Source organism: Phyllobates terribilis, unplaced genomic scaffold (genome assembly GCF_046119375.1).
Source record: "Phyllobates terribilis strain yellow unplaced genomic scaffold, ASM4611937v1 Scaffold_3__8_contigs__length_932513732, whole genome shotgun sequence".
Classification (NCBI taxonomy): domain Eukaryota; kingdom Metazoa; phylum Chordata; class Amphibia; order Anura; family Dendrobatidae; genus Phyllobates; species Phyllobates terribilis.
The window spans coordinates 926,334,488-926,354,407 of NW_027362763.1; the positions used below are offsets into that span (position 1 = coordinate 926,334,488).

Here is a 19,920-nt window from a genome sequence, read left to right on the forward strand (position 1 = left end):
AATTTTTCCATATTTCGGCCGACAGAGTCATGTGACGGCTTGTTTTTTGCGGGACGAGTTGACATTTTTATTGGTACCATTTTTGGGTACGTGACATTTTTTGATCGCTTCTATTCCGTTTTTTGGGAGGTAAAATTAACAAAAACCAACAATTCAGAAATTGTTTTTTGAGGTATTTTTTTATGCCGTTCTGCGTGTGGTAAAAGTGATCAGGCAGCGTTATTCTTCGGGTCAGTATGTTTACAGCGATACTACACTTACTGTATATTTTTTTATGTTTTGGCGCTTTTACACAATAAAACAATTTTATAGAAAAAATATTTTTTTTGTATTGCTTTATTCTGAGAGGTATAACTTTTTTATTTTTCGGCTGATGGAGCTGTATGGCAGCTTGTTTTTTGCGGAACAAGATGACGTTTTCAGTGGTACCATTTTTATTTCCATTTTGCTTTTTGATCGCATTTTTTTCCACTTTTTGTTTGGCGATATGAGGAAAAAGCATAGTTTTTTGCTCCGTTTTTTATTTATTTTTATTACGGTGTGCACAGAAGGAGTTAATTAGTGTGACAGTTTTATAGCTTGGGTTGTTTCGGACGTGGCAATACCAAATATGTGTACTTTTTTTATTTTTGCAAAAATATATGGATTTATCAGTTTAATATTTTATTTATTTATTTTAATTTATTTTGTATTTTTTTCTAACAGTTTCAAAACATTTTTTTTTACTTTTTTTTACATTTTTACTTAGTCCCTGTATGGGACATTAATTTTTATTTTTCTGATCCCTGATCTCATGTAATGTAATAGACATATATTACATTACATGAGATCTTCACACAGTCAGTCTCCTGTCTGGCTTAGCTGCAGGCTGAGCCAGGCAGGACACCATATATGGCAGAGCTGGAGGCGGTCATGTGACCTCCAGCTGCCATAGCAACGTCAGGTCCTGAAAGGAATCAGGGGTCGTCGGAGAGGTAAGTGGACGACCCCCTCTCCTCCTGCTGTCTTCTATATGCCGCGATCACTATAGATCGCGGTATATAGAAGACAGCAAAGGGTTAACATCACTGGGACCTGATCTAATCAGGTCCCAATGATGTTCCCTGTCAGAGCTATCGCTCTGCACCGCTCCCACAGCGCTTGCAGGACCCTGGGGGTCCTGAGCGCTGCGAGACCACCCACCGTTTTTAAACGTCCGCGCTGCACAGAGCCCAGGCAGCGCGGATGTTTATCTACAGTGGGCGGTCGGGAAGCGGTTAAAGGTTTTTTTTTCCATCTCATGATGTCATATCACTTAGATTAGCAGTCACTTTCTGATCAGTGAGTCTGAACCAAGAATGAAGGGAATGCAGAGCTGTCAAAGTGTACTGGGCTGGGATGCAGTGTTCTACACCAGTGTTCCCCAACTGCAGTCCTCAAGGCCCACCAACAGGTCATGTTTTCAGGATTTCCTTACTATTATGCAGGTTATGGAATTATTGCCTGTGCAGGTGATAGAATTATCACCTGAGCAATACTAAGGAAATCCTGGCCTGGCCTGTTGGTGGGCCTTGAGGACTGGAGTTGGGGAACCCTGTTCTACACGATAAGTTAGCACAAACACCAATATGAATGAAAAAGGTGTTTTAGGATTTGTTGGGATCCCGATAGTGCAATTCTTACTGATAAGAGGTTGATGTCATATCCTAGCAAAATGCTCATTGCAGATGTATTACATGAATTATTACAAATGTTTCATACATTTGAGTGGAGATTGTAAAAATCCGTGCACGTGCTGCAGAAACAGCCATGGGGCATAATGCATAATCCAGAAAAAAATTCAGTATACACATTCTTACCTTGAGAAGGCAAAACTGGCAGCTAGCAATGACAACACAAAACTGGAATATCCATATATCTCTAAAGACATCTTTTTGCAAAACTGAAAATCCAAAAAATGATACACAGATGGCTAATAATATGGCTAAAATATTCTCGACAATGTTTTCTGTTCTGCAAAAGAAAACAATAAAAATTAAATACACTTATGAGGATTTGCCATATATAAAGTTTCATACCCTATATAAAATAATGAATAAATGAGTAATTCTATCAAATGATCAGCCATAGCAATAAATTTGCTTACAGGTGAAATGAAAAACACTGATTGTCGCATTATAATGGCATGTTCCATTTGCTAAGATATATTAGATAGCAAATAAAGTTTGTTAGGTGCAGGAAAAGATAGGCAAGCATGAGGATTTGAGTGACTCTGACAAATGCCAGCATTTTGGCTCAGTGGCTAGCACTGTTGCTTTGCAGCACTGGGGTTTTGGGTTCAAATCCCATCAAGGACAATTTCTGCAAGGAGTTAGTATGTCCTCCCTGTGTTTGTGTGGGTTTCCTCCAGGTTCTCTGGTGTCCTCCAACACTCCAAAAACATACTGATAGGGAGATTTGATTGTGGAGATGTCAATGAAGTGCTGTGAAATTAATGGCGCTATATAAGTTAGTTAAAATAAAGGCCAAGTTACAATAGCTATTTAACTGGGTCAGAGCAAAAAATGGCAGGTAAGGTGGGGTGTTCTGAGTAGTGTTGAGCGAATTTGCTCGGCATTTCAAATTCGATAACATCTGCGTGACAGCGTGGCAAATCAGGGATGTTCATGAGTGGAGCCGATTTTTTGGTGCGAACAAGTCGGAACCCCGAACACGAACTCAAATTTGAAATGCCAAACAAATTTGCTCAACACTAGTTCTGAGTATGCAGTGGTCCAAAGAAGGATCATAAAAGAAGTGGTCTTGATTACATATTCCCCTATTAATGGCTCCATGGTGCTGTATGAAGTAAAGACTAAGGTCCAGCATCCTGGGATCATTGATAAGAGGCTGTCCAGTAGTGGACAATCCCTTTAATGTGAAAAACGTATGGCTCTCAGAATATGGTAACAAAAAAAAGCACTCCAGTTAAATCAATGAAAAAAGCGAAAAAAAATGATGGCTCCTAGACAATGATAATACATTTTTTTAAATAATAATATTTTGGTCCTGCAGGGATGAAGCTACAGATTTCAGTTCTTAGTCCTGTGGTCCAGGAAGCAACACTTCAACACATCAGGGAGCTTCCTTCTCTACTTATACAGCGAATGAAATAAGTATTGAACACGTCACCAATTTTCTAAGTAAACATATTTCTAAAGGTGCTATTGACATTAAATTCTCAATAGATGTTGGTAACAACTCATTCAATCCACACAGGCAAAGAAATGAAACCATAGAAATCAACTAGTCGCATGCATTGCTCAGGTGTGATTTTTGCCCATTGTTATACACAAACAATCTTCAAATCCTGAAGGTTCCTTGGGCTCTTCATGTGTTCAATACTTATTTTAAAATTGGTAACATATTCAATACATATTTCACCTGCTGTATGTCAAATATATGTATAGCATATATGGCTATCCAGCTCAATTTGTTCTTTAAGCCAGACCCCTTCTACATGACCTGTCATACATGTAACCAACAGACTGTATTTTCAGTGTTTTCTGATTTGCCACTTTTCACAAAAAAAGTGCTGGTTAAAGACATTTAGAAGGATGTAGTTGTAATATTCCTAAACCAGTACTTACTTGTCCAACAGTGCCAACAATGTCAATCTGTCACACCAAACTTTTATCCATTTACCAGGAAATATGTGAAACTTATAAAACGCCTTTTTTTGAAAACTTGTCACTGATTTGACATTAGATGATTTTTCAGATTCATTACTTAAGGACTGCAGGAGAAACAGACAATGATTATTATAATTGACTTAACGAGTAATATTTTTATTATTTTCTTCCATAAATCAAGGATAGTCTATTGACAAGCAACTATAGGAAAAATAGTAAAATCCTCACAAATCTCTTCAATTTGTCATATTGGACTTTGTGATGCTTTCATGTTTTATTGTCACTGTTCAGAAGACAACTTTTTCCATCCAAACGCCAAAGGAATGGTACTTGCTTCTAGCTGGAGTGAGAATGAATTGGTGTACTTATAATCTACTGAATAACATTTATTGACTGTTTCTTGAGGAAAGGAAAATAAAGCAATTTTTTTTACCACGTTCACACTGCAGTATAAATGACATGTCTACTTTATTAGGTTAAAGTGATAAGATGATGGCGACACCATATATATTTACTTATTTATTACTACTTTTGCACAGAATCAGCCAGTGTTCATTTTAGTGTTTTAGTTTTTTCCTCACCTGGTTTCAAGAGCCATAACTTTTTTTCAGTCAATACAGCCATACGAGGCAAATCAACAAATATGGTAAAAGAAGGGAATTGACTCGGCACTATCCTGTAATTAGAATGGGAACTTCCTGTGTACATTAGGTCCAATGTCCAAAGCCCAAAAATATCTGGAGGTGCTCAGCTAACCAGCCCCACATGGGGAAAAGGCATTACAATGTGTCTAGTAAAGAAGACATCTAGTGGCACTCACCAATGGTCATAAAAAGTTTTGCTATATGTTGCTTCAGCCGCCCTCCTCCTCTCCCTGCTCCCTACGTTAAAAAGATGGTTTTAAGGAGGATTTGAAATAAAAACTTTGAGTGCCACTAGTTGTTTTTTTATTGGGCACAACCATAGTAAGGCTATTTTTTTGTGGGATGAGTTACACTTTTGAATGACACCATTAATTTTACGAAACAATGTTCTTGAAAAATGGAAAAAAAATTCAAGCAACCCCTTATGTGAATGTTTTCAGGATGTTTTACTGTTGACATGACACAAAACTGAAGGTAGCAATCACTTTTTCTTCTCCGGACAATCATATTTCCAGATGTTTTAAACAGCCTGAAGGAAGCTTCATAAGAGAATATAATTCTTAAGTCCTAAGCAGTCCAATACCTGTACTTCCTGCAAAGTTATTTTCTCTGATGAAGCCCCTTCAGACTGTTTAGGACATCTGTAAAAATGATTGAGAAGAAAAAGTGAGTGCTACTGTAGCACCCTGAGGATTCGGCTGCTACAGGGGTATTGCACCTCAACCCAGAGGTGTGATATTCCACTCCCGGGTAAGGATGGAGTGTGGAACTGAGCTCGGTAGGCTGCATGCACTACATACATCCCATTTCCGAGGAACAGGCCGACGGTACTCCCACTTAGAAATGTGCAGGTACGACCGAGTCTGTTCCTGGCTGGAGTGGGAGGGGGGTGGTACATCCCAAGTAGTGTAGGGGCAGATAGGGGGAGCAGCCTGGGTAAAGATAGGAGCTCATTGGGTGCTGGTCACCTGAGCTCACACATAGAGGGTGTATATAAGGTGGGCACCATCAGAGAACAGGGTCAGTCAGTCTGTCAGCCTTTGCAGAGGAGTCACAGGAAGAGGAGCAGAGCAGATCCAGAGAGAGAGAGGAGAAAGAAAGAGAGACCCAGAGGGGGAAGCAGAAGAGAGGACTCTAAGACCCCAAATTCAAACAACGGGTGAAGAGCCGGCATCAGGGTACCGGAACCCAAGCTGGTGGGGGCAAAAACACACCCCAGCCAGAGACCGGAGGCCGTGGGCAGCGTCTGCCACGGCCACCCACCACATCCACCACGAAGGCATACCACGCGGAGGGTCAGGGAACCCAAGGCCAAGGGTCACCCAACAGAAGGCCCGAGGGAGCTGGACCTGGGTGGATCACTAGTGGGGACGGCCAGAGAAAGGACAGAAGGAGAGCTCAGGGTCACGCTCCGGACTCGCTTGGGGGTTGGCTGGATCCAGGACCTGGTGGACGCAGCACGGCTCGGGAGGTCACTTGAAGCTGGAGTGACCGGAACATCAGCAGTGAGTAAATACCCTAAAACTGCACAACCCGACTCTGTCTTCCTTTAACACCTATGCTGCGCCACCACAACCCCCATCCTCTGCACCTGACCCCCTGAGGCTATACCCCACCCGTTGGGGGTTATACCATCACAAGCTGCACCTACACCATCAGCCTCAGCGGACCCTGCTGCAGCGGCGGCCATAGTGACCGCAACACAACGGGTGGCGTAGTCGACATTAAGAACTTATAACATCTGTAGGACTGCCACATACAACTGAGTTTGACACCCTGGGCACGGACCGGGTCACAGCCACTCGGAAGACTACAACCCCCATCTGATCCGGCTCCGGATATTCCCACTAAAGAATATGGCCCAGGGGGCGCGTCAACTTTGGCGTAGTCGGCAGGATTACGTGCCCGCAACAACCGGGTACTGCGTGCCTGAAGAAAAGTGCGAGTTTACCTCAAAAAGAAGTCTCCTGCCGGTTCCGGAGGGTCCCCGCCATCGGACTCCATCACAGGTCGATTCCAGCCGGTTGTCCGCCATTAACAGCTTTTTCCCGCCATCTGCAGAGTTTCCCGCCACTGGGAAGCGATTCCCGCCATTTCCAAAGGTTTCCCGCCTTGGAAGAGCGGACGCCATTATGGGCGTGCCAGAGGATGGCAAGAGGCCACCTCCCATCGTGGGCCAGGACCGAAAATGGCGCCAAAAGTGGAAACCGCCCCCACCAACAGAGACTGTGATGCTAGAGGTGTCTGTCAGCGTGAAAGAACAGCCCCTGGAGCTGACAATCACCAAGTGGCCCCGGGACCGCCTTCGAAGGGGGAGGAGACGAAAGGAGAGAGCAAAGATGGGTGCCGCCTGGAGCAGTCTAGAGCGAGCGCACCCGGAGGCAAGAAGCCTGGAGAAGAAGATCGGAGGAGCTTACCCGGAGATGGCGAGAAAGCAGAGCAGCACCGGCCCGTTGGCCAGGAGCCTGCTAGAAACAGAAGAGGGAGAGCAGAGCAGCACCGGCCCGCTGGCCAGGAGCCTGCTGGAAACAACTGTAGAAGAGCATGTTATGTTCTGCTACCAAAGCTAAGGAAAGAGAGGAGATCTGTCCCTACTATAAGACTCAGCTGAATCCCTACGATGTAACAGGGAACCTGATCCTGCGATCAGACCTGCTAAAGTCCTAATCTAGTCTGTACGGAGACCTATAGATTTGGGGAGGGAATCCCTACAAGTACTAAGGACTGGGAGGAATATGGGACACCTCCTAACAGAAATAGTAGCAGACAGACGAACAAACAAAATAGATAGAACCTAGAGGTCCGTAGACCAAGCAAACTAACAGAGTTAGATACAGAGCACAGGCTAGCTAGAAAGTAGATATACAATGAAGTCCAGCAAAGCCAGAAGGGCGGAGCAGGATTAAATAGGCCAACAAGGTCATGTGACCAGCAAAGGAAAAAAAACCTAACAGCAAGGTTCTAACAGTACCCCCCCTTCTAAGAGGATCCTCCGGATCCCCTAGGACCAGGCTTATCAGGAAATCTCCTGTGAAACGCTCTGATAAGTCTGGACGCGGAAACATCATCTGATCTCACCCAAGAGTTATCCTCGGGTCCGAAACCTTTCCAGGCCACAAGATACTGCAAACTACCTCTATACCGTCTAGAGTCAAGGATGCGAGAAATTTCATATTCCCCGTCCTCCACCACCGGAGGAACAGAGGCAGAGGCGTCACCATCCGACACAACAGCTTTTTTTAACAGAGAGACATGAAAGACCGGATTAATTCTCCAGGAGGTAGGAACCTCCAACCTAACAGCAGATTGGTTGACAACCTGAAGCACCTTAAAGGGCCCTACAAACTTGGGACCCAATTTCTTAGAAGGAATCCTCAACCGCAGATTCCTAGAGGACAACCAAACCATGTCACCAACAGCGAACAAAACCTCCTGTCGTTTCCTATCAAAGTAGTCTTTAGATTTTCTGTTGGCCTCCTGAAGATTACCACGCACATCCGTCCAAACTCTTTCCAAATCACCGGAAAAATTCTCCTCCTCAGGCACGGCAGATCCCAACTTGGAGAACGACCCAAACGACGGATGTCTCCCAGAACAACAAAAAAAAGGCGAACAACCAGCAGAAGAAGATGTATGATTGTTCAGAGCAAATTCGGCAAGTGGCAGAAACTCAGACCACCCCTCTTGATTGTCTGCCACAAAACAACGCAAGAACTGCTCAACATCCTGGTTTTTCCTTTCTGTCTGGCCATTAGATTCAGGATGATATCCGGACGAAAACGACAAATGAATTCCCAACCTGTCACAAAAGGCACGCCAAAAACGAGCCACGAACTGAGGACCCCTATCAGAAACAATGTCAGTAGGAACGCCATGAAGTCTGACAATTTCCTTGACAAAGGCCTTAGCGAGAGTTTTAGCGCAGGGCAGTTTGACGAAGGGAACCAAGTGACACATCTTGCTAAAACGGTCCACGACCACCCAGATGACAGTAAAACCCTCAGAGGGGGGAAGGTCAGTTATAAAGTCCATAGCCAAATGTGTCCAAGGAGCACTGGGGACCTCCAAAGGACAAAGCAACCCCGCAGCAGGAGTATGTGAGGACTTAGATCTAGCACATATAGTACATTGGCGCACCCACTTAATGACTTCCTTCTGCCATCCAGGCCACCAAAAACTGCGACCCACCAGTCTCTTGGTCTCAGAGATTCCGGGATGACCTGCCAACCGAGATTCGTGACACTCAACAAACAAATCTCTCCTAAAGGTCCCAGGCACAAACAACCTCCCATGAGGAGTGTTAGATGGGGCATTCTCCTGAGCTTTAAGAATCTCATCTTCCAAAACGGAGTCTAAAGCAGCTATCACAACACCTTCTTGTAAAATGTTTTCCTCTTTCTCAGCACCGACTATGGGAGAAAAACTGCGAGACAAGGCATCCGCCTTAACATTCTTAGTACCAGGGATGTAAGTAACGGAGAAATTAAACCGCGAGAAAAACAGTGCCCACCTAGCCTGACGGGCATTCAGGCGCTTGGCAGCGTCAAGATATATCAGATTTTTATGATCCGTAAGAACCTGAACGGGAAATTCCGCACCTTCCAAGAAGTGGCGCCAGTGTTCAAATGCGAGTTTAATAGCCAATAATTCCCGATTACCAATATCGTAATTCAATTCAGTCTCCGAAAATTTTTTTGAAAAAAATGCACAGGGATGTAATCCATCCCCGTTATCCTGAGACAATACTGCGCCAACCCCCACAGAGGAAGCATCAACCTCAACCAAAAACGGCCTAGTAACATCAGGCTGCATAAGGATGGGAGCAGAGGTGAACCTCTCCTTGAGATACACAAAAGCTTCAATGGCCTCAGAAGACCACTGAACCGCATCAGCACCTTTCCTGGTGAGATCAGTCAGAGGTTTGACAATACTAGAAAAATTTTTTATGAATTTTCTATAGTAATTGGCGAAACCCAAAAACCTCTGTATTGATTTCAAACCAATAGGCCTAGGCCATTCCTGCACAGCCTGAACCTTAACCGGATCCATCTCAAAACCTTTGCTGGAGATAATGTAGCCCAAAAAACTAATTCTCTGTACAGCGAACTCACATTTCTCCAGCTTAGCAAAAAGCGAATTGTCCATTAATAACTGTAATACCTCACGCACGCTCCGCCAATGAGACTCCAGATCTGGCGAATAAATCAAAATGTCATCCAAATACACAACCACATTTTTACCGATCAAAGGTCTAAGGATGTCATTAATCAGATTCTGAAAAAATGCAGGAGCATTAGTAAGACCAAAAGGCATAACCAGATTCTCAAAATGACCCACAGGAGTGTTAAAAGCAGTCTTCCATTCATCACCCTCCTTCATGCGCAACAGATTGTATGCCCCCTTAAGGTCAATTTTAGAGAACCACTTGGCCCCCAATAACTGGTTAAACAGATCAGGAATCAATGGCAGTGGGTAAGGATTGCGTACCGTAATTTTGTTAATCTCACGAAAATCCAGACAAGGACGTAAACCGCCGTCCTTTTTTTTTACAAAAAAAAATCCAACCGCCACAGGAGACTTAGAGGGCCTAATGTGACCGGCGGCCAAACTTGTCTGTATGTATTCCTCCAAAGCCTTCCTCTCAGGAATAGTAAGGTTAAATAAACGACTTTTAGGAAGAGTCGCTCCAGGGACAAATTCAATAGAACAATCATAGTCTCTATGGGGAGGCAAAACCTGCGATTCTTTCTCAGAAAAAACTCTCCAAAAATCCTGAATAGGAACAGGCAATTCTCCCCTATCCAAAGCTGCAATACGCCCGTTACAACACTTGTCATAACATTTATGGCTCCAGGATTTAATTTCACTGGTAGACCAATCCAGTACAGGATTGTGAAATTTTAACCAGGGCAAACCCAATATTACTGGAGAAGGCAAGTTATTCAACACTACCAAATCCAATTTCTCATGGTGAACACCATTAATAGTGAGAGGAAATTCACTGACCTTGAGAGTAATATTCTTCAAAGGGGAGCCATCCACAGAAACCACAGCAATGGGGGATGATAAAGGTTCAGGTTTTAAATTGAGTTTTTCCACGAATCCCCCATCAATAACATTCAGTGTAGACCCGCAATCAACAAACACCCGAAATTCCATTAATTTTTCCTGAGCAATCGTGGAAGCAGCTAAAAATATACCCTTGGAATTTAAACAGGCAATACGGGCGTGACTGACCATTTTTTTTTCTTTCTTCATACGAAGCTCACAGCCTTTAATCAAATGACCAGATTTCCCGCAATAGAAACACAAGCCTTCTGAAAAACGACGGTGTTTTTCTTGAGAGCGAGGTGCCACCGATCCAATCTCCATCGGTTCACCACTGTTAGTACACACATTATCATAACCAGAAACTGACATAGCAGAGGATTTGCTCTCATTAACCCTAGCACGCAGTCTTCTGTCCACCCGTATAGCTAATTGCATAGCCTGTTGCAAATCCTCAGGTGTAGGATAAGCAATTAGCAGGTCTTTAACCTTTTCACTGAGCCCAGCAAGAAATAGACTTTTCAGAGCAGAATCGTTCCACCCTGTTTGAGTGGACCAACGACGAAAATGTGTACAATATTTTTCCATATTACCTGATCCTTGTTTTAAACGTCTCAACTCAGTCTCAGCTGATGCCACACGGTCAGGATCATCATATAATAGTCCTAAAGCAGAAAAAAAACTATCCACTGATCTGAAGCATGTATCACTAGGTTGCAAAGAAAAGGCCCACTCCTGAGGCTCTTTGCGCAAAAGTGACATTATGAACCCTACGCGCTGGGATTCATCCCCAGAGGACTTGGGTCTCAAACGAAAATACAATAAGCAAGCATTTTTAAATGAAAAAAATTCTCGATGTTCACCAAAAAATAAATCCGGCAAACATACCTTAGGCTCCAAGAAATATGCTCCAGGACAGTTACTCACGTGCTGACGGAGCTCGGCCACTTCCAGAGAGAGTCCCTGCAGGTGTTTAGCCAAATCCTGAACCGACACCATGATGGAACAAAAAAAAATCTTTCCTTAGAGAATTTACAGGCTGGACTTACTGTTATGTTCTGCTACCAAAGCTAAGGAAAGAGAGGAGATCTGTCCCTACTATAAGACTCAGCTGAATCCCTACGATGTAACAGGGAACCTGATCCTGCGATCAGACCTGCTAAAGTCCTAATCTAGTCTGTACGGAGACCTATAGATTTGGGGAGGGAATCCCTACAAGTACTAAGGACTGGGAGGAATATGGGACACCTCCTAACAGAAATAGTAGCAGACAGACGAACAAACAAAATAGATAGAACCTAGAGGTCCGTAGACCAAGCAAACTAACAGAGTTAGATACAGAGCACAGGCTAGCTAGAAAGTAGATATACAATGAAGTCCAGCAAAGCCAGAAGGGCGGAGCAGGATTAAATAGGCCAACAAGGTCATGTGACCAGCAAAGGAAAAAAAACCTAACAGCAAGGTTCTAACAGAGCAGAGCAGCACCGACCCGTTGGTCAGGAGCCTGCTGGAAGCAACGACCCCACTAGGCCTAGTGGAGGTCCTAGCACAGCTTCCCCGAGACCGGGAGTGTGCGCAGACCGCTCTGGAGGGCCTCGCAAGGAGGATGGCCCGGGTGCAGCGAGAGACGTTGGCGGAGTGGAGCCGAGAGATGGCCCAGCAGACCGAGACCCGTCGGCGGAGCACGCCACCCAAGACGAGGAGACCGACCGCCTCTGAGGATGGCGCGGGAGGACTGAAGGCCGGAGACGGCGCCGAGAAGGGAGCCGAACGAGTGGAGGCAGGTAAAGGGGACGTCTATACCCCAAACCGGGAAACCGCGAACCTGCCCCAGCTCCCCGTCGCAGAGCCCGAAGTCTATCCTGCCGTGCCCGTCGCTGCAATGTCACCGCCGCAGACTAGGCCTCAAACGGGAGCCGCGACCCCTGTGACGTCACACGCCTCGACCCCGGGCGTGACCAAGCAGGAAGTACCACCAGCCTGGTCGCAAGGCCTAGTACCCCCGGGCGCCGCAATACCAACAGCGCCCCCTACCTCCGCAGAGCCCCCGGCCTGGTCGCAGGGCCAAGTAACACAGGGCGCCGCCGTCCTTACGGTGCCCTTTACCTTCCAGATACCCCAGGCCTGGCCGCAAGGCCCGGGCAACCCGGGCGCTAACACCACCGCGCCCATAAGACCTAAAGTGCCGCATCTGGGAGAGGACCTGTACGCCCAGCATACGTGCCCGGATGGGCAGCCATTTATATGGCCACCGGAGTTCCACCATCCCCGACTCCGGAGAGAGAGACCCCTGGATGAACCCCTGATCCCGGCTCCAAAGCCCGTAAAGAGGATCTCGCCCCCGCTAGCAGAAGCGCAGTTTGAGTGGGACCCCACCGGAGAAGATCTCATGGGGTTCACTCAGGAGACTCGGGCAGCCGCAGCGGAGCGTCCAGAGTGCTGCCGCCAGCAGCTCGAGGACTTTGAGAGGGAGCGGAGAGAGAGGCGGGTCCGGGAACAGCAAGCTCAAGTAAGAAGCGCGGAGCAGAAGAGCCGGGCCAGGAGAGACCCCCGTGCAGCGCATAGTCCCCGCACCACCGGGACTGTGATAAAGTTTAACATGCAGCATGGGTGGGGCTTCATCCGAGACCACCGCACCCTAGGCGACGTCTTCGTGACGAGGAGAGACGTTGAGTCCCACCTACCGGAGGGACACAGAGGTCGTGACCTTTACATTGGGGACGAGGTCACCTTCACCCGGCACAAGTGTGCCAAAGGACCCTACGCCCTCCATGTGCATCGCCTGACGGAGGAAGAGCTGCGGTGTGAGGAGGAAGAACAAGAGGACCCGGACGGGTCTGAAACTAGAGCTAAAGGTAACAATAAAGAAAGAGCAGGAGGACGCCGTCGCTAAGTACAGCGAAGCAGGAGCTGTATATAGTTGCCCGTCGGGGCACAGTGAACTGAAACTGAAACTGTTACTGCTGCTAATATAGTCCCCGTTGGGACCAGCAAGTGTGAACTGTTACCCGTTTATCCCTTAATTCCCACTGACCGAGGACTGAGAGCGGTCATTCCTCCCCAATACCTGGCCGAGGACTGAGAGCGGCCATACCCCTGTATATAGTTGCGCGTCCTAAAGCGCCCCCTACCGGTTTTATAGGGAAAACCAGTTTTCCAGAGAGACTGTCGCACTTTACCCGGTCACACGTTGCACAGTGACCGGAGGAGGAGCCAGAGGCGACGAGAATGTTATTATGAAAAGTTTTATGATGATGCTGATATATATATGATATTTTATATGTTTTATTATGTTTATGTTTATGCAAAAATTTGTATGTTTTGGTGTTGTTTTTGTCTTGCAGCCCGAGGACGTGCTGTGATTTACCAGGGGGGAATGTAGCACCCTGAGGATTCGGCTGCTACAGGGGTATTGCACCTCAACCCAGAGGTGTGATATTCCACTCCCGGGTAAGGATGGAGTGTGGAACTGAGCTCGGTAGGCTGCATGCACTACATACATCCCATTTCCGAGGAACAGGCCGACGGTACTCCCACTTAGAAATGTGCAGGTACGACCGAGTCTGTTCCTGGCTGGAGTGGGAGGGGGGTGGTACATCCCAAGTAGTGTAGGGGCAGATAGGGGGAGCAGCCTGGGTAAAGATAGGAGCTCATTGGGTGCTGGTCACCTGAGCTCACACATAGAGGGTGTATATAAGGTGGGCACCATCAGAGAACAGGGTCAGTCAGTCTGTCAGCCTTTGCAGAGGAGTCACAGGAAGAGGAGCAGAGCAGATCCAGAGAGAAAGAAGAGAAAGAAAGAGAGACCCAGAGGGGGAAGCAGAAGAGAGGACTCTAAGACCCCAAATTCAAACAACGGGTGAAGAGCCGGCATCAGGGTACCGGAACCCAAGCTGGTGGGGGCAAAAACACACCCCAGCCAGAGACCGGAGGCCGTGGGCAGCGTCTGCCACGGCCACCCACCACATCCACCACGAAGGCATACCACGCGGAGGGTCAGGGAACCCAAGGCCAAGGGTCACCCAACAGAAGGCCCGAGGGAGCTGGACCTGGGTGGATCACTAGTGGGGACGGCCAGAGAAAGGACAGAAGGAGAGCTCAGGGTCACGCTCCGGACTCGCTTGGGGGTTGGCTGGATCCAGGACCTGGTGGACGCAGCACGGCTCGGGAGGTCACTTGAAGCTGGAGTGACCGGAACATCAGCAGTGAGTAAATACCCTAAAACTGCACAACCCGACTCTGTCTTCCTTTAACACCTATGCTGCGCCACCACAACCCCCATCCTCTGCACCTGACCCCCTGAGGCTATACCCCACCCGTTGGGGGTTATACCATCACAAGCTGCACCTACACCATCAGCCTCAGAGGACCCTGCTGCAGCGGCGGCCATAGTGACCGCAACACAACGGGTGGCGTAGTCGACATTAAGAACTTATAACATATGTAGGACTGCCACATACAACTGAGTTTGACACCCTGGGCACGGACCGGGTCACAGCCACTCGGAAGACTACAACCCCCATCTGATCCGGCTCCGGATATTCCCACTAAAGAATATGGCCCAGGGGGCGCGTCACTACCATGTGTCCTGTGTCATGCCAGCAGTAAAGGATCCTGAGGCCATTCATGTGCTTTTGCTTTTCATCCAAGGGAGTGGATTCATATTTTACATAAGATCACAGTCAGGAATAAAGAATGTCATCTAAATATCCAACAAGAACAACTTTTAACAACGATGCAGGAGCAATTTGATGTTGAATAATGTTTTTTTCCAACACGATGGAGCAGCAACAGCACAGAACTTATGATAAATATATATATACATACATATATATATATATATATACTGTATATACAGTGAAGGAAATAATTATTTGATCCCTTGCTGTTTTTTTAAGTTTGCCTACTGATAAAGACATGAACAGTCTATAATTTTAAGGGTAGGTTAATTTTAACCCCTTTCTGACGTGTGACCTAATAGTGCGTCATGCCTGGGCCGATTGGACCAATGACGTACTATTAGGTCATGGTCTTTAATGCAATCCCGCGACTAAAGTCGCGGTGATCGCATTGAATTTCCGGCGCCATCTTACCTCATGAATTTCATTAAATAATTTAAAAAAAATTGAAGTAGGGCTTCGCCCTATTTTTGGTGCACCATTTCTGGGCGGCTGACGGCTGGTGTTTCTAGCCTGGGATGGGGCCAATATTCATGGCACCCTTCCTGGGCTATTAATATCAGCCCCCAGCTGTCTGCCTAGCCTTTGCTAGCTATTAAAATAGGGGGGACCCCACGTAATTTTTTGGGGGGGGTCCCCCATTTTAATAGCTGGTAAAGGCTAGGTATTCTGCTGGGGGCTGATATTAGTAGCCTGGGAAGCTCAGTGGGTATCACCCCCTTCCCAGGCTTCAAACATCTGCCCCAGCTGTCTGCTTAACCTCCATTAGAAACTAAAATTACGGGGAGCCCAACGCCAATTTTTTTTTTAATAAATCCTTTATTTTAACACTAAATAACAAGTACAGTAATCAACACTATCACTGTACTTATTATATATGTGACTGACATGTTTCTATCTATCTAATCTATGTGTGATGTTCTATTCTTTCTGTTCTAAATTGTCGGGTACCGGTGTATGCCGCTGATGAATTGCCGGCCGGCTTTTTTAAAGAGACGGGTGCATGAAAATTGGAGGGCACTAGTGTGTTCCAAGTGCCCTGCTATGTTTTTCATGCACCCTCCTATATACCCTGCCTGCCTGTCTGCCTATATATTCTGCCTGCCTGACGTTTAATTGAGCACTGTTCCCATCGATTTGGGCAATTTTTGACCTTCTGCAGACCGCCGAGGGGACCACCAGAAAAATGCTCGAGTTTCCCATAGACTTACATTGGGCTCGTTGCTCGGGTTGAGCACGCGAGTATTCCAATGTGCTCGACCCGAGCTTCGAGCACCCGAGCATTTTAGTGCTCGCTCATCACTAATAGTTATATATTATACGTTTATTATGTCTTAATAATAGTGTGGACTTCACTGCACCACTTTTGGCTAATGCTAAAACAATAACAATCTCTGGTCCCTATAAATAATTGTGTGGTGCTAATACTCGATACTGAATAAATTGAGATGTTTTAAAAAAAATTGTTTACATTTTTCATTATTTGCATATCCTGAACATATCTATCAATCCTGTGGTTTTCATAATTCAACATCTCTTTCTTGAGGAGGTAGAAAAAAGAAGACAGCTCACCCTGTATGAGACCATATGCACAGATCCACGGAGTCACGTAGAGGAATGAGCAGCAGGAAAGGGAAATTCAGCAAGACAATCTCCAATAAAAACCATGTTTATTAATTCATTTAAAGTATTCCATATCGCCAAATTGATGCAGTTTTAAGTTGAAGCCATCACAAGCATTGGAGAAAAGTTCAGTAGCAGACGCGTTTTTCGGATATTAATCCTTAGTCATTGCATAACCGCATGTGTTCATGGAGCAGCATTTTATGTCATATCCTCCCAGGGCACATGACCTGCCCCCTCCAATGAAATAATATTTTAAAAATATCCATACAAGTATTAAAAAACAACATATAGCTGGAGGTATTTCCTCCATGTTCCACACTAAAATGTCTGGATGCTGCTGAGCATTTAGTTGTCATTTTATTATTAGCATCCGATAGGTGTCATCTGTTTTGGGTTTTCAATGAGTTGGTGGTGCACCCTATGTATTGAATATTGCATATATTACATGTGAAAAGATATATAACGTATGTGGTATTACAATTTATATAATTTTTAACATTGTATATTTTTTGCGTACTAGTGGAGTAAAAAGTTTTAGTGTTTTTTATGTGTTCACAACATAAGCAAATGTTGTGGCCACATTTGTAACAACCATTGGTATGTAATCATGTTTCTCTGTTCACCTTTGATTCAATTAGATATAAACTTGGGGAAAGAAGAGTTCCCAGTGTTGGAGCTTTTTTTGCAGTAAATCTTACCCCATGACTTAATATTTCCAGTCATTTGTTATCCTGATGGAGCATCGGTAAGTAGGTATTTATGATGTTCGTTATTCGTTGGAATTCAGGGCTATAGTTAGTAACAAAGAAGAGTCCCTCAGACTTCAATTTTGCAAATATGGATCACACAAAGAATCCAAAAAACCGAAAGGGAGAAGACGGGGAGGTAGAAAACATAAGAAGGTACAATCGTCCAAATATAAAATTCAAGAAGAACTACAATGTCCGGTGATCAACATGTCTAGCTATATCCTTGACGAGACACAAATTTCATTATTGTCAAAGGGACTTACTTTTGCCTCTACTAATGAATTCGATGTATATAAGACTCTGTTAGATGTTAATAGATTTGCCAGACAATTGACATTGAAATGCCACTTTAAGGATGATACAGATATAATGGAGGCAGAAGACTCTACAATGCTGGAAGATCTTTTCCCGATAATTACTGATATAGGGAACTTTACAGAACAAATTGCTATATATAATTTAAACTCATGGAGAAGTGAACAGAAGGACGATACAATGAATCTGAAATATCTCTTCAATGTTAAAAACCCGTATTTTTACCCAACCCAATCTCGTCCTCAGAATTTTGGATACCTTTCAGGAAACAGTGGAAAAAGAACTCCATAAATTAAAGAATTCATTAACAGTACAACAAAAATCTACTAATATTACTAGGAAATATTTTTCTATTACCTATATCCCTGGTACTAAGAATGTTAAAGCCGATGCTTTATCTCGCAGCTTCTCTCCTACGGTCGGTGCCGAGGAGGAGAGCAATTTACAGAAAGGAGTTGTGGTGGCTGCATTGGACTCCGTTTTGGAGAATGGGATTCTGAAAGCTCAAGATGATGCTCCATCTAACACTCCCCATGGGAGGTTGTTTGTGCCTAGAACCTTTAGGAGAGATTTGTTTGTGGAGTGTCATGAGTCTCGGTTGGCAGGTCATCCAGGAATTTCAGAGACTAAGAGACTTATCAGTCGCAGTTTTTGGTGGCCTGGTTAGCCGAAGGAAGTCGTCAAGTGGGTGCATCAATGTACGGTGTGTGCTAGGTCAAAAGCTTCACATACTCCAGCTGCGGGGTTGCTTTGCTCTCTGGAGGTTCCTAGTGCGCCTTGGACGCATCTCACAATGGATTTTATTACTGATCTTCCTGTGTCCGAGAGTTTTACTGTCATCTGGGTGGTCGTGGACTGTTTTCGTAAGATGTGTTATTTGGTTCCATTCATTAAGTTGCCCTGCGCCAAGACACTCGCTAAGGCGTTTGTTAAGGAGATTGTCAAGCTTCATGGCGTTCCCATGGATATTGTTTCTGATAGAGGAACTCAGTTTGTGGCTCGCTTTTGGAGTGCTTTTTGTGACAGGTTGGGAGTCCATTTGTCATTTTCGTCTGTGTATCATCCTGAGTCTAATGGACAGACTGAAAGAAAGAACCATTATGTTGAACAGTTTTTACGTTGTTTTGTGGCGGACAATCAAGAGGTGTGGTCTGAGTTTCTGCCTCTCACAGAATTTGCTCTTAACAATCATACATCCTCCTCTGCTGGGTGTTCTCCTTTTTTTTGTTGTACTGGGAGACATCCGTCTTTTGGTTCGTTCTCCAAATTGGGGTCGGCGGTGCCGGAGGAGGAGAATTTTTCCGGTTATTTGGAGAGAGTTTGGACTAATGTACGTTGCAACCTTCAAGAGGCTAACAAGAAGTCCAAGAAGTATTTTGACAGGAAAAGTAAGGAGGTTTTGTTTGCTGTGGGTGACATGGTTTGGTTGTCCTCAAAGAACCTGCGGTTGAGGATTCCCTCTAAGAAACTAGGTCCTAAGTTTGTGGGTCCATTTAAAGTGCTTCAGTTTGTTAACCCGTCTGCGGTTAGGTTGGATGTCCCTACTTGCTGGAAGATTAATCCTGTGTTTCATGTTTCCTTGTTGAAAAAGGCTGATGTATCAGATAGGGATTCCACTGTCACAGTACCTCCTGTGGTGGAAGACGGCGAATATGAAGTTTCTCGTATCCTGAATTCTAGATGGCATAGAGGGAGATTACAGTATCTTGTCTCCTGGAAGGGTTTCAGTCCTGAAGATCACTCCTGGGTAAGGGCGGGTGATGTCTCTGCTCCTAGGCTTGTTAGAGCTTTCCACAGGAGGTTTCCGGATAGGCCTGGGCCTGGAGGATTCGGAGGATCCTCATAAAAGAGGGGGTACTGTTAGAACCCTCCTGTTTGTTTTTTCCATCTTGTGTTTTGCGGTCACGTGACCACCTGCCTTTATATTCCAGCTCCGCCCTTCTGGCTGTGCTGGACTTCAGTGTTTGACTGTTTTTCTAGCCAGGTGATTCAGTGCCTATCTCTGTCAGTTTGCTTGGTCCTTCTGGGACATCTAGTACCTTTTTGTCTGTTTGTCTTTTTGTGTTCTGCAACAACTTCTCTGTTTAGGAGGTGTCCCATTTTTGTTCTAGTCCTTAGTTCTTTTAGGGACCCCTTCCTTTATGCTATAGGTCTTCGTTCAGACTAGCCGAGGACTTAGGCGGGTCTGTTCACAAGGAACAGGCAGCCC

The 19,920-nt window shown here is 45.3% G+C and overlaps 1 protein-coding gene across 1 annotated transcript in view; it reads right to left on the minus strand.

Moving 5' to 3' along the window:
- The window catches only part of LOC141257813 (pecanex-like protein 2), a 1,433,759-nt gene that overhangs the window by 1,000,821 nt on the left and 413,018 nt on the right, over positions 1-19,920 (minus strand). The window contains exons 9-10 of the mRNA XM_073672817.1: positions 3,609-3,754; positions 1,839-1,992 (exon numbers count right to left, since the gene is read on the minus strand). Coding sequence (XP_073528918.1) covers positions 1,839-1,992; positions 3,609-3,754 — 300 coding nt within the window. The remainder of the gene's footprint in view (positions 1-1,838; positions 1,993-3,608; positions 3,755-19,920) is intronic.